This window comes from Drosophila elegans, unplaced genomic scaffold (assembly GCF_018152505.1).
Source record: "Drosophila elegans isolate 14027-0461.03 unplaced genomic scaffold, ASM1815250v1 contig_476, whole genome shotgun sequence".
Classification (NCBI taxonomy): Eukaryota; Metazoa; Arthropoda; class Insecta; order Diptera; family Drosophilidae; genus Drosophila; species Drosophila elegans.
In genome coordinates, this window is record NW_024545863.1 from 21,631,183 (window position 1) to 21,645,082 (window position 13,900).

Sequence of the window (13,900 nt, forward strand, 5' to 3'; positions counted from 1 at the left end):
AGACTCATTCTACTAATCTGTTATTAGCCCTAGAAAAATCCATTTGGCTTAAATCGAGTTGCCCATTAGATAGTTAAGGATAAATTCCGAAACCAGTTAAACATCCATTACGTCAGCCAGTTGGTCCTTATTAGCTCTCCGCTGCACGTTGTCATAACTGACCACAATTATGTTGCCAAATCTTTGGTAATTTTTCATATTTCCATTCCACGCACCCGAATTACCACTCAACAGTTTGTCAACAGGGTTGTACTCACTGCTCGTTTCGGCCGTAATGCCGGGCTTTTATTAATTTCAATTTGTGTCAACATCAACGCCAAATATACACGGCCAGGGGGGGATGATTTAGGCCAGCTGATGACAAAATGTTTGGCCATTAGCAGACTTAAAGCCCAGTCTTTTGACTTCGTCCTCCCTGTGACATGGGTGGCTTTGGTTATAGGAAAGTTCATAAACCGGCAGCGACTAACCATTGTGGCTGAAAAGCCACACGAACTAGCATAAAAACCATGATTGATGTGCTCGGCTTGACCCAAATGCATGTTTTCATGCCAAAATAATACGTTCTCATATCCTACCAGCTCAAGTATCCTTCTCGTCTCCGCATATGTATATATATGAATTTTTATCGCTGGACGAGTGTCCGTGGGACAGGACAACTCGACAATGTGCTTCAGCTTGGCCGAGTTCGTTGACCTGGTTGCTAAAGTTTGTGCTAATGCTTATTATCTGACCGTTTGCCGGCCCAGCACGCTGCGTACACGTAATATGGAATTTAATTTTACTTTATGCAACTTCTACGGAGCCAGAGCACTCAAGCACAATGTAATCGCTATTAATGAATGCCCTGAAAAGTGCGAAAGAAACGAAAACATACAAGCAGCCAAACAAAACACATTTCCACGCAGACTACCACAAAGCCACACACTGAAAAAACCAGATGGAACTACATACATAAAAACTTAAGCCAACAAAGAAACAACAAGTCCACAATGGTGGCCGAGTGCCATGTGCTTCGCATCCTTAGCTCAGATGCTTTTTAAATATGAGCCACGAAAATAAAAGTTGATTAAGCTTATGGCAAAAGTATGGCAGACACTTTAGTAGCCTGTAAAATAGGAATAGCTATTGTTTTAGCCGTATTCAATATTAAATGGATTTCAGTAATCAAACAAATCAAACTATGGAAAAATAAATAACAAATATACATCGCATACATTTATTTGCTGTTGGTTTTGCCTTAATTGTCAAATTTATTGATTATCTAGATCTGATATTATTGTTATTATTTTAAAAGGATAAGAACATTTCGGTTTTATTATACCCTTGCAGAGGGTATTATAATTTCAGTCAGAAGTTTGCAACGCAGTGAAGGAGACGTTTCCGACCCTATAAAGTATATATATTCTTGATCAGCATCACTAGTAGAGTCGATCTAGCCATGTCCGTCTGTCCGTCCGTCTGTCCGTCTGTCCGTCTGTCCGTCCGTTTATATGCAAACTAGTCTCTCAGTTTTAAAGCTATCTGCATGAAACTTTCCCAAAAGTTGTCTTTCTATTGCAGGTAGTATATAAGTCGGAACAAGCCGGATCGGACGACTATAGCATATAGCTCCCATAGGAACAATCGGAAAAATAATTGAAAAAAAATTATAACTTTGCTGTTTTTTAATTTTTTGCTTAGTTCTTCGACATATAGCAATGGTTAAATATTTCAGAATTATGGTTAAAATTTCATCAAAATCGGACGACTATAGCATATAGCTCCCATAGGAACAATCGGAAAAATAATTGAAAAAAAATGATAACTTTGCTGTTTTTTAATTTTTTGTTTAGTTCTTCGACATATAGCAATGGTTAAATATTTCAGAATTATGGTTAAAATTTCATCAAAATCGGACGACTATAGCATATAGCTCCCATAGGAACAATCGGAAAAATAATTGAAAAAAAATGATAACTTTGCTGTTTTTTAATTTTTTGTTTAGTTCTTCGACATATAGCAATGGTTAAATATTTCAGAATTATGGTTTAAATTTCATCAAAATCGGACGACTATATCATATAGCTCCCATACAAATAAAAAAAAATATAAAAGAACAATCAAATAATTAAGCTGCAAATCGTCATAGCTTCAATGTTTTTAAACATATACGCAAGTAAATCATAATTTTAATGTTTTCAAAAATATTTAATTCTTGCGATAGCTGCAAGGGTATATGAACTTCGGCTTGCCGAAGTTTGCTTTCTTTCTTGTTTCTTTATAATTTAGATTTTGAAAAGAGTTTGGATAGTGAAAAAATATTTATGATATTACAATTGGAAATGCCTGACTTATTGTCTACATTAATTTTTCTCTAAACCCAATTGAGTGCGCAGAGCATACCATACATTTCTGTGTGTGACTGCCGCGAGCTTGGCTGTAAATACTATAAGCATTGCTGTCCTTGTCTGCTACAACTGCAACAATAAGGAAGGGGCCGGAAGAAGTCCCATTCTTGCGAAATGAAATTAATTTCCCATTGCCTTTGTTTGTGGCTACCCATTTGTCTCTGTTGCTGCATTTTACGATCCGCAGGCAGTGGTTGAAATTTGTCAGCACGGGCGATTTAGGGGGATTAAAGCCACGAGCCCCAAAGCCGCACAAAGTGCACTTAAAGTCGCTAAGAGTTGCGGGTTAACGGGTGGGAGGCTAAGGGTTAAGGCGGACGGATGCCATCATTTCGCAGTGCCTGGCTCTAGAGTGCCAAGTGGCTGCTATTGTTATGGCTCTCCCACTTAATAATCAGATATTATAGTTTGCGGCAGATAAAGTTGCTCCATTGCAACAGGTGCTCGGCAAGAATTGCCATTTAATGAGGATTTACGGTTGTTGTGGCGCGTCGAAATCCCCTTCCTTATCCTTTTGCGGTCTTATCCTTTTTCCTGTGCCTTTGGCTTACGCGTTCAACTCTTTTCCCTTGGCTGAAATTAAATTTCGCACTTTTAATGTTCTTGCAGCAAAAAAGCAATTTCCTCGAGGTGCAAAGCCAAATTGAAAAAGGCATAATGACTTACCAAAAAGGGGCAAACCACACAGACACACACGTACAAATGGGAGAAAAGTAAGCAAAAAGGGGGCAGCCAGAATGGTCTATCATTAAAAAAGGCTTACAATGTGCCATTTATTACATTTTTATAGCGCCCACAGCATGGGACATAATAAAACCTAAATCTGACTAAAAAAATCTGACAAAAGATATGTTGTGTAAAAAGAGTGCTGGCATTTAATACTCTTATTGTGTTATCTACTCGTCAATATGCTATGGGAAATATTTTTATACCCTTGCAGAGGGTATTATAATTTCAGTCAGAAGTTTGCAACGCAGTGAAGGAGACATCTCCGACCCTATAAAGTATATATATTCTTGATCAGCATCACTAGGCGAGTCGATCTAGCCATGTCCGTCTGTCCGTCTGTCCGTCCGTCTGTCCGTCTGTCCGTCTGTCCGTCCGTTTATATGCAAACTAGTCTCTCAGTTTTAAAGCTATCTGCATGAAACTTTCCCAAAAGTTGTCTTTCTATTGCAGGTAGTATATAAGTCGGAACGAGCCGGATCGGACGACTATAGCATATAGCTCCCATAGGAAAAATCGGAAAAATAAATGAAAAAAAATTATAACTTTGCTGTTTTTTAATTTTTTGTTTAGTTCTTCGACATATAGCAATAGTTATATATTTCAGAATTATGGTTTAAATTTCATCAAAATCGGACGACTATAGCATATAGCCCCCATAGGAACAATCGGAAAAATAATTGAAAAAAAATTATAACTTTGCTGTTTTTTAATTTTTTGTTTTGTTCTTCGACATAAAGTAATGGTTAAATATTTCAGAATTATGGTAAAAATTTCATCAAAATCGGATGACTATAGCATATAGCCCCCATAGGAACAATCGGAAAAATAAATGAAAAAAAATTATAACTTTTCTGTTTTTTAATTTTTTGTTTAGTTCTTCGACATTTAGTAATGGTTAAATATTTTCGATTTACGGTTTAAATTTCATCAAAGTCGGACGACTATATCATATAGCTCCCATAGGAACAATCGGAGAAATAAATGAAAAAAAATTATAACTTTTCTGTTTTTTAATTTTTTGTTTAGTTCTTCGACATTTAGTAATGGTTAAATATTTCCAATTTACGGTTTAAGTTTCATCAAAGTCGGACGACTATATCATATAGCTCCCATAGGAACAATAAAAATATATAAAATAACTATCAAATAATTGAGCTGCAAATCATCATAGCTTCAATGTTTTTAAACTTATACGCAAGTAAATTATAATTTTAATGTTTTCAAAAATGTTTAATTCTTGCAATAGCTGCAAGGGTATATGAACTTCGGCTTGCCGAAGTTTGCTTTCTTTCTTGTTTTTCATTTTATTTCAGTTTTTTCCGTTAAATCGATTTTTTAGTACTTCAACAATGCTTTCACTTCATTTTTTTGTTTATTTTTGGGTAACCAATTTAAAGTCTTTTCATTAAATTTCGGGGATATTATGAATAAAATTCTTTCCCAGTCACTCAGGTCGGAAATGAAGACGGAAAAATATCCAAAATCAAATATTTCTACAAAAATCTCGGACCGTGCGAACAATTTCACCCAGAAATGGTGTCAAATAAAAATAAGAGCTGAGCCAACATCAAATGGGAAAAAGTTTTTGCAACGCGTGAAATGTTCCGACCGCCTTAACTTCGCTTCAAGCGCGAATATACTTTCCCGAAAGTCATGCTAGAAAATTGCACTTGAACTGTCGAACACAAACACCTCAGGACACCAAACCGATGAAGGCTTTAAGAAAACCCGCCAAGTCACTATCTGGTAAAACATTCAAATCAAAGTCTGGCGAAGAAATGCGAAAATTTTTACTGCTAACAAATGAAGGCAGCCACATTTAATAATAAACGCGACACCGGCGAACAATGAAAAACGGGGCAGACAGGATGTGCAAAAAATGAGTAAAAATAGCCGTTTGCTCATTTGTTGATTTATGCACCAATTTGCGCAACATGATGGACTGGCAGACAGCAAAACGGTCTAAGGTTCCCAGCGCCAAAAAGTCTCCGGAACGAAAAATGTATCTGTCCCTTCTTATTTTTTTGTATATATATATATATATACAGCTCGCACTTAGGCCGAAAAAAAACCGAAAAAGTGAATACTGCAAGTATGGGCAGCAAAAAGTTGTAGCATAAGGTGGGGCGTGTTCAGTCTGAGCGCAGCGCCAAGGACGAAGCCTGTCAAGATTTCAACTTTTTTCGGGACAAGTTTACTTTTCTTGCCCTTAAGGCAAGTCCACATTAGCATCGGTGTTGGCGTCAGACTGCAAGACCCCGAGGCCATAATTCAAACTTACCTTCAATAGATGTGAGACTTGGCAGACGCGTTAGACGCAAATTTAATTTGTTAAAAAATGAAGATGCGGTGCAGTTTATTGGTATTATTAAAATATCTGAAGAATATTTCACTTTGTTCAGGAAAAACTGCCACAACTATTTATTGTCACGGTTACACTTTGAAATAATTTAGAACACTTGTTTTCTGCATTCGTCAGAAATATGTAAATTTACTATTCAAAATTAAACCAGAAATGTGTTTAAGAAAGGTTTAAGAATGAAATGGTTGATTGTATAAAAAGCAATGTTGTTTTCAAACCAAATTTTACTGATATGCCGCATTAAATCACTATTCGTTATTAGTTTGGAATGCTAAACCAAATACCACATTTTCAATCGTTTAGATTTTAGAGAATTATCTTGAAAATTTGTACATTTTATTGTTTAAATACAATTGGAATTTGTGGTACCTTTTTAAGAATAAAATAAAAATATTTCTGGGAGTGCAATTCCTTCATCCTGGCAGCAATTTCCTGCTGGAAAATCGCTGGCTGGCTGTCTTTCACCATGGCAGTGTGTGGGTGAGAGGCCACCTGTGCTTGTGTGCGTAGGTTGCCGTGTTGACCTAGTCCTGTTAGTACCAAACTTGAAGAAGAAGCAAACTTCCGTTGGCACATCCTGCCCGCTGGTCCTGCCACCATGAATTCATAGCTCTATCATTTTTATGGCTATTTAAGGAGCCATAAACAACGTGAGTGTGTGTGTGTGTGCTCAGGGAGAATTAAATTGAGTTTTATGCGTGATTTCCGTCCTTAACACTTTGCTGACAATGATTTTGATAGGCGTTTAATGAAATGTGACCAAACTCTGATCCTTTTGCAGACCGAGCAGTTTGCGGTGCTGTGGATCCTGTTTACCATAATCGTCGTGGGAAACTCGGCGGTGCTCTTCGTGATGTTCATCAACAAGAATCGGAAATCGCGGATGAACTACTTTATCAAACAGCTGGCTTTGGCAGGTGAGTTTGGCGATGGACTTCTCTTTTTCCCTGATTTCCAATTCCCAGTCTATTATTTTCAGATCTGTTCGTGGGACTGCTCAACGTGCTGACGGACATTATATGGCGCATCACGATTTCGTGGCGGGCGGGCAACCTGGCCTGCAAGGTCATCCGCTTCTCGCAGGTGTGCGTCACATACTCGTCCACCTACGTGCTGGTGGCCATGAGCATCGACAGATACGACGCCATCACACACCCGATGAACTTCTCAAAGTCGTGTAAGTTAAGTCGTCGAGTGAAAAGTTTTCTAATTGCCAAATGTTGTTAGCCAAAGCGCTGTTTGTGGTTTCTTTTGGATTAAGACTTGCTGCAATTTTTGTAAATTGAGTTTTACTTTTAAGCTGATCAAATGATTTTATGATGATAACAATTGAAGTACCAATAGCATATTTAATACATGTGAATATATAATAATGAAAAACAAACATGAGAGCGATTTTATTTTAGCTTTCTTTAATTTTTATAGTCACTAATTGAGTTAAATAAAAATGAAGATGTAGGTATTATAAAATGGAAACTTATCTGTATATATTTTATAGGGAAAAGAGCGCGTCATCTTGTGGCCGGCGCGTGGCTCATCTCTGCATTATTTTCTCTACCTATCCTGGTGTTGTACGAGGAGAAGCTGATCCAGGGGCATCCGCAGTGCTGGATTGAACTGGGCTCACCAATAGCATGGCAGGTGTACATGAGTCTGGTATCGGCCACTCTGTTTGCGGTTCCGGCGTTGATCATCTCCGCCTGCTATGCAATCATCGTGAAGACGATTTGGGCCAAAGGATCTATTTTCGTTCCAACAGGTAAGATTGATTCATTCAAATCTAACTCAAGAAGAGAAAACATACTGAATTTTTAAATACATTATGAATTTTTTAAATTAATTAAATTGATTCAGAGCGAGCTGGATTTGGAGCCGCACCTGCAAGGCGTGCAAGTTCAAGGGGCATTATTCCGCGGGCCAAGGTCAAAACGGTCAAGATGACACTCACCATCGTGTTTGTGTTCATCATCTGCTGGTCACCCTACATCATTTTCGATTTGCTGCAGGTCTTTGGCCAGATTCCGCACTCGCAAACCAACATAGCAATCGCCACATTCATCCAGAGTCTAGCACCATTGAATTCGGCAGCAAACCCCCTGATATACTGCCTCTTTTCCTCGCAGGTCTTTCGCACACTAAGGTAAGTCATGTTCTTTTAAAATATATAGTCCAATTAAAAGATTAATTAAAATCAACTTTAAGCTTTATAAATTCTTTTTTACTTATTGAAGTATTTATAAATCAGTCGCAATTTTAACACATTCATTCACATTTATAATGGAACTAACACATATTCTTTCCTTTATATTGTACCTGTCCAGTCGTTTTCCGCCCTTCAAATGGTTTACCTGCTGCTGCAAGTCGTACCGCAACAATTCGCAACAAAATCGCTGTCACACAGTGGGTCGCCGTTTGCACAACAGTTGCGATTCGATGAGGACATTGACCACCTCGTTGACCGTTTCCCGGAGGTCCACCAACAAGACAAACGCCCGAGTGGTCATCTGCGAAAGACCCACCAAGGTGGTAACCGTGCCGGCCATGTCAGAGGTATGATAGCTGGCCCACACAACTCGCAAGAGATCCGCTTTCGCGATCCACGGACCCACTTCATTCAGCGACGCGGAGTTCCTTTAAATAGGAAGCGGGCCCATCCTGTGAATGCACCAGAGGCTTAGACAATAAGTTCGATAGTTGTACATGGCATAGAGAAAGCCAAATGTAGGTCCTTAGTCGTAAGTACGCCAAGTTTACGAATTTCAAACCTATTTGTATGTGCCCAATACCAATCTATAGTTAAGGTAATGCATGATCTAGAGTGGAATTTGTATGACTTTTACTTAATACCAATAATATAGTAAGAATCTTGAGAGTTAGCAATGGAATCTCCCTAGTATAGGTGTCACAGTAATTGCACTTTCAACTGGCTTTACATATTTATTATTTAAACGAATGCTTTTCATAAATAAAACATATATTAGTTTAATCTTTCCACTTATAGTTGCTACTTAGTTATAACTTAAGCGCCCTTTGTTTTGCTTTTTGAAACGAATTTCTGTGACACTCTAAGCGATTTGCAAGGCAATCGATTTAAAAAGTTATTGAGATTTTTGTGAAACCCCTGATAGTCTAGGTTTCAGTCCATTTATAAGCTCACTTAAGACGCTCTTTTACTTTTATTCTATTTAACAGACTGATTTTATTTTTGTGAGAATTACGGCCATTTACCAGAAACTTAAAATGCATTTCCTTGCAGTCCTAACTAGCTGTTAGGGCCATTGAAATTCCAACTCATCCGTGTATATAGCCACTCGTAATGGTATATAACATGCCCAAGCATGTTAAGCGAAATCTCATTTAGCATAAGTATACCATAAGAGTTAATAGAGCATAACGTTGTAGTCAATTTGGTTTAAGCTAATATTTATTTCATAATTATGTGTAGACGCAAAATAAAGGCAGCGACTTCTCGAGTGTACCGCATCCTTCATTTTCCCAGCACGCGCTGGAAAATCTTCCTTTTAAGTTCGCCCCACTGAACAATGGGCACAAGGACGCTATTTGCCCTCACACCAATTATAATTGTTGCGATTATGTGGTATTGTCTGTGGCCTCAACTGACGTCATTGGTGGAAAGTCAACATGACAGATAAATTGAGCGACAAACCGGGCAGACAATGAAAACATATTGGTTTCTGTGGGCCAAGCAAACAGTTATATCATTTACTTATATTGTCTGCAAATGGCAAATTTACCATGCCAACTTCGAGTGAATCTGTTTATGTTTGCCTTGTGGTTGGGTATATTTCATAAACGGCTTCACCCCTTGTGAATTTGCGTTCTCCACTTCCTGATATTTAATCGCTTGGGTGAGCAGATGGAAACTATGGAAACTTGATGGGACACTCGGCAAATAAATTTATTTCAGATCCTGTTGGTAGCAATGCCTTTCACAGTGGGCCGTTCGCTTTATTGAGCTCGAAGGAGAGAGAAAAATACATTAAGAAGCTTACTTCAGACGGCGGGCAGTTGCAAAATTTTTGCAATTATAATTTTGCAATTTGTTTACCAACTTCTAATTGAAATGCTATTAGCAAATAAGTTAATAATCAAGACCGCGCTTGACATAAGAAACGGTTCAAATGATTTACTAATGAATATTTCTGATGATTTCATTGGTTTTAATTATTGTTTTCCACGGCTTTTATGAATGCTTAGTAGTCATTATCTGATTTTGCGTGTACAAAAACAGTACAGAACTGAAAGCAAATTTATTTTAGCTGCTTTTAAAATTATGCAATTTAAGATATATTACATTTTTTTTGTTACAAACCTATTTTAGCTTTATCTTTCAAAATTAATAGCTTAGAAAAATCTGAAAATTGCAAAACATCGAAAATTGACAATAAATTACAACCGAACGTAAACACACAGCACAGATCGATGCCCATTTGACGACTTGATTATATAGGATTAGCAACCGCCAGTTTTAAATCGATTTACAGTTAAAAAATTCGTCAAAATGTTTCCAAATTACTGCTTTACGAAGTCGGCTAGACAGTCGGGCTATGATGTTATAAGAAGAGGCTATTCCACCAAGGATCACATCCAGCGTAGCAGCGGTCGCAATTCAGCAGCCGGCGAAAAGACACGAAATCGATCGGAAATCAGGTTCTCTGCTGAGAACAAACGACCTAAACACCAGAGGAATTTTTCGAAATCCCGCTCCTCTCGGGATAAGGATTCGTCCTCCAGAAGTGTGGCATTCCGGCTGACACCCGTCGATTGCCAGAGTAAAAAGACAATACGTGAAACAGCCGGCGACGATCGCCAGAAGGATAAAATGTCCTACAATGCCAGCAACGATCCCAATCGCGACCTGCAGGAATCCTTCGCCGACTTCTTCAGCATCATTCACGACAATGTCCTGGAGTCGGTGCAGGAGGCCGTTCAGCGAATGGTGTCCAAGTGCTTCGAGGAGTCATTGACCAAGATGGAGCGACTATCCAATGAGCTGGAGCAGCAGAAAACTCTACTCAACAAAATCCATCGTGATGTCACCAGCAGTAAGTGTTTGAAAAAGAGTACTTTCAATATTTAAGAAAAAAAATAATTGTCTTGGTTTTTACTACCACAACAATTTGCTTGTATTATATATTTTCTAAATATATTTCTCCCTATTACGATCTCAAGATTAAAATATTATTAAGATGATATTTTAAGTTTATGAAAAATTCGTATCAAAATTCGTATTTGAATTATAGCTACCGTCAGAAACACATCTGATTAATAAAAAAAAATTAATCACGTTTCAATGAACCCGTTATTGAACCCATTATTTCAAAGCAATTTTATTGTCAAGTGTTCAACCTTTACCCCTTAGAAATAAGCGCTCAGAGTGAAACGAACTTGAACCAATTCAAGTTTGTTACACAAATGCTCATCGACAACCAAACAGTGCACTACAGAGCGCTCAATCAGGCGAAGGTGAACAAGCAACGGCGCAAGGAGGAGCGGGATTTGGAGAAGGACCGGAAACAGGAGCGGGAACGGAAGCGGAAGTGCGGCTGCCAGGAGGTTCAGAACGCAGAACGTGTTAGACGCTGCAGGAGTTCCAGTCCAGACCTCTCGAAAAGAAGCACTGGTGACGATGCATCGGAATTCATGCCCAAATCTCCACAGCACCAATTGTGCCAGCAGCAGGCGCCTCTGGTTTATCAAATGTGCACCTCGTGCACTAATCAGGAACCTATGACCAGAAGCCAAAGAACTTCGCGGTCGTCATCGAAACATACAAATACGCCGGTTTTGCAAAGGCGATCCACTTCTTACAGCATGCCGGATCTCTCCGGTCGCACTTCGTCCATTTCCGGGCGGTTCTCTCAACCACAACCCTCTTCAAGGACTTGCCTATGCCGATCCTTGAGCAACAGGCAAGATCAGATTGTCTGCCTTCCGGCCATGACCTATCCGCCCTACGTCCGCAATGTTCCGATACCCCGGCGAAGGTTAGTTCACCGTAAAAAATGTGGAATTGGTCAGTCAGATGGCAAATAGTGCTACTACATTATTTATATTTCGTTTTACAAGTCTGGTATGCCAACCAGTTGCACTACATGGGTAATGAATCCTTCGCTTTTGAAATTCTTATCATGTTTTGCAACTGGCAGCTTTAACAGAAAGCCAAAATTAAGAAAATGATCTTAAGATATGTGCACAAGTTTTACGCGGCTTAAAGGAATACAACAAAAAATATTTAAGTACTTAAGTAAAGAAAAAATGGTTTAAAATAAATATGTATTAGTTCAGTTGTATTAGGTTTACAAGCCTCTTTAAAAACCGAATATTGAAAGTATTTAACAAAATAAAGAAATTTAAAGTATATGTTGACGTATGTATTCTTTCATACAGGTCAAGAGGAACAAGATGGTCAGGTCTACAAAAAGCTTCTTTATAAATGGTATCACCATACACAAAGCTTGACGTTATCTTTTCATTATGTGTTCCTTAATCGGAACTTTCGTTGACCTTCAAATCCCCTGCTTTCTTGAGCTCTACAGATTCGTAGTAATTGTTCTTTCGCAAATAGCGCTGGAGAATTGGAGACAGTAAATTTTCATCCACATCCTTTATATCCTGACGCCCAAAAACGAACGTAGCCAAGTTAGAAATAAAAATGGTCAGCAGGGCTCCCAGCATGGCGTATAATAGGAATGACATGTGATATACAGACGATCCGCTGTGAGGCTCGCTAATGGGAAATATATTTCTTTCAATTCAAGTTTTTAATGTTATATGACTGAGGCAAACGTACTATTCCGAAGTGGAGTTCAGGTAGCGACTCATATCGAAGTCATAATCACAATTTTCCACCGAAACGGGCAGTTTGGTGTGCCGGAAGGAACCGGTAATGTTGGCTATTTGAGCATTCACCGCTATCCACGCCATGGTTAAAAAGGACGAAATACTGCCCACGAAAATACACTGAAATGGAATATTTTAGTCACCTTTTAAAGAAGTTCTCGTATATTTAACTTACCTTTTCGCCCACCCAAGGCATAAGCATTCCCACCACAAAAATGCCCAACATCGGTCCGTATAAGCTCGACTGAAGCGTAGCCGACAGCTGCAGCACCATGCCCAGTTTCTCTACCACATAGACCATGAAAATGGAGCTAATGCCGAAGGTTACCACCACCACGCGCATGGTCAGAGCCACGTGGCTCTCCTTCATCGCTTTTCCCATGCGCGGCCGCACAAAGTCCTCCAGGATAACGGCGGCCAAGGAGTTGAGGAGCGTGGATAAGGAGCTCAGGGCAGCACTAAACACGGCCGACACAAAGAGTCCTGGCAGACCAGGCACAACGCCTAGAACACGCATCACCAGCAGCGGAACTAACTGATCCCGTCGTCCAGCAAGCTAAAAAAAATTTTGGTAATGGATTAACCAGGAATTGGCGACAGTGGACAATATTTAACATTTAAAACATAAAAAATGTAATAAGTCTATAAATTATCATATACTGTTTGACTACTAGCAAAGACAATAAGTAGCAGGCTTACTCGCTTGCTCATTAACAAACTTTCAAGGAATACTTACTCCTGTGGACATGGGATCGCAGTCATAGTAAGTTGCATAGCACACCAATCCCACATAGACGCATCCCATATAGAGCAGTGTCAATCCAATGGAGAAGGTAATGAGGGTCTGTTTGATAGCCTTCAGCGAGGGTAGTGACATAAATCGCTGAACAGTGGCCTGGTTAATCGAGGTGCTCTGCAACTTGAAGAAGGCTCCACCCACGAACACAGAGAACACACTCAGTCGCACTGTGGGATCCATAGTCCATCTGTTGAGCATGAAAAGTAATTAAGTAATTAAGTAAAGTTAAAAGTAATTATGTTATTTAAAATACAACTTACTCGGGGGCATTAATACGTCCACCCTCTTGATTAATCTGCCACACAACGCCAAGGCCACCCAAATCTAAGGTGCCCTTGATCATAATCACAATTAGGGATCCATACATTATTACGCTCTGGACAACATCCGTGTAGACCACGCCCTTAATTCCGCCCACGCAGGTGTAGAAGGTGCAGATGATGACCACTATGGGTGTGATGGTATGTATACCAATTCCAGACACTTGATTGAAGGTTAGCGCAGGCACATAGACAGCAATGGGAAGCCATATAATCTGTTAATATAATTGATATTGTATTAAGACCAATATTTGAATTTAAATAGTAAACTTACCGCCTTCAAAACAAACAGACTAGCTCCAAATATTCGCATTCGCCGACTAAAACGTCTCTCAAAATACTGAAAGAGTGAGTGTGTATAAATAAGGAATCTTAAAACATTTCTGATCAGAGGACAGACCTAAAAAAGTTAGCTAAGTAAGCGTACAAAACAATT

General features: G+C 39.0%; 3 protein-coding genes across 3 annotated transcripts in view; 2 read left to right on the forward strand and 1 right to left on the reverse strand.

Moving 5' to 3' along the window:
• Positions 1-9,050, forward strand: part of LOC108147097 (cardioacceleratory peptide receptor) — a 37,030-nt gene extending 27,980 nt beyond the window's left edge. Inside the window, exons 3-7 of the mRNA XM_017273383.2 lie at positions 6,263-6,398; positions 6,461-6,658; positions 6,980-7,240; positions 7,336-7,621; positions 7,803-9,050. Coding sequence (XP_017128872.1) covers positions 6,263-6,398; positions 6,461-6,658; positions 6,980-7,240; positions 7,336-7,621; positions 7,803-8,037 — 1,116 coding nt within the window. The 3' untranslated portion in view covers positions 8,038-9,050. The remainder of the gene's footprint in view (positions 1-6,262; positions 6,399-6,460; positions 6,659-6,979; positions 7,241-7,335; positions 7,622-7,802) is intronic.
• Positions 9,051-9,794: 744 nt separating this feature from the next.
• On the forward strand, positions 9,795-11,863 carry LOC108147189. Its single transcript, XM_017273541.2, has 2 exons — positions 9,795-10,547; positions 10,865-11,863. Exons 1-2 carry the CDS (start codon positions 10,004-10,006, stop codon positions 11,536-11,538), a joined length of 1,218 nt encoding a protein of 405 aa, XP_017129030.1. The 5' UTR covers positions 9,795-10,003; the 3' UTR covers positions 11,539-11,863.
• On the reverse strand, positions 11,536-13,895 carry LOC108147190 (sodium-coupled monocarboxylate transporter 2-like). Its single transcript, XM_017273542.2, has 7 exons — positions 13,865-13,895; positions 13,739-13,804; positions 13,405-13,679; positions 13,082-13,331; positions 12,521-12,901; positions 12,296-12,465; positions 11,536-12,232 (listed from the first exon to the last, which is right to left on the reverse strand). The coding sequence occupies exons 2-7, from the start codon at positions 13,775-13,777 to the stop codon at positions 11,989-11,991; spliced, it is 1,359 nt and encodes a 452-aa protein (XP_017129031.2). The 5' UTR covers positions 13,778-13,804; positions 13,865-13,895; the 3' UTR covers positions 11,536-11,988.
• Positions 13,896-13,900: the final 5 nt, after the last annotated feature.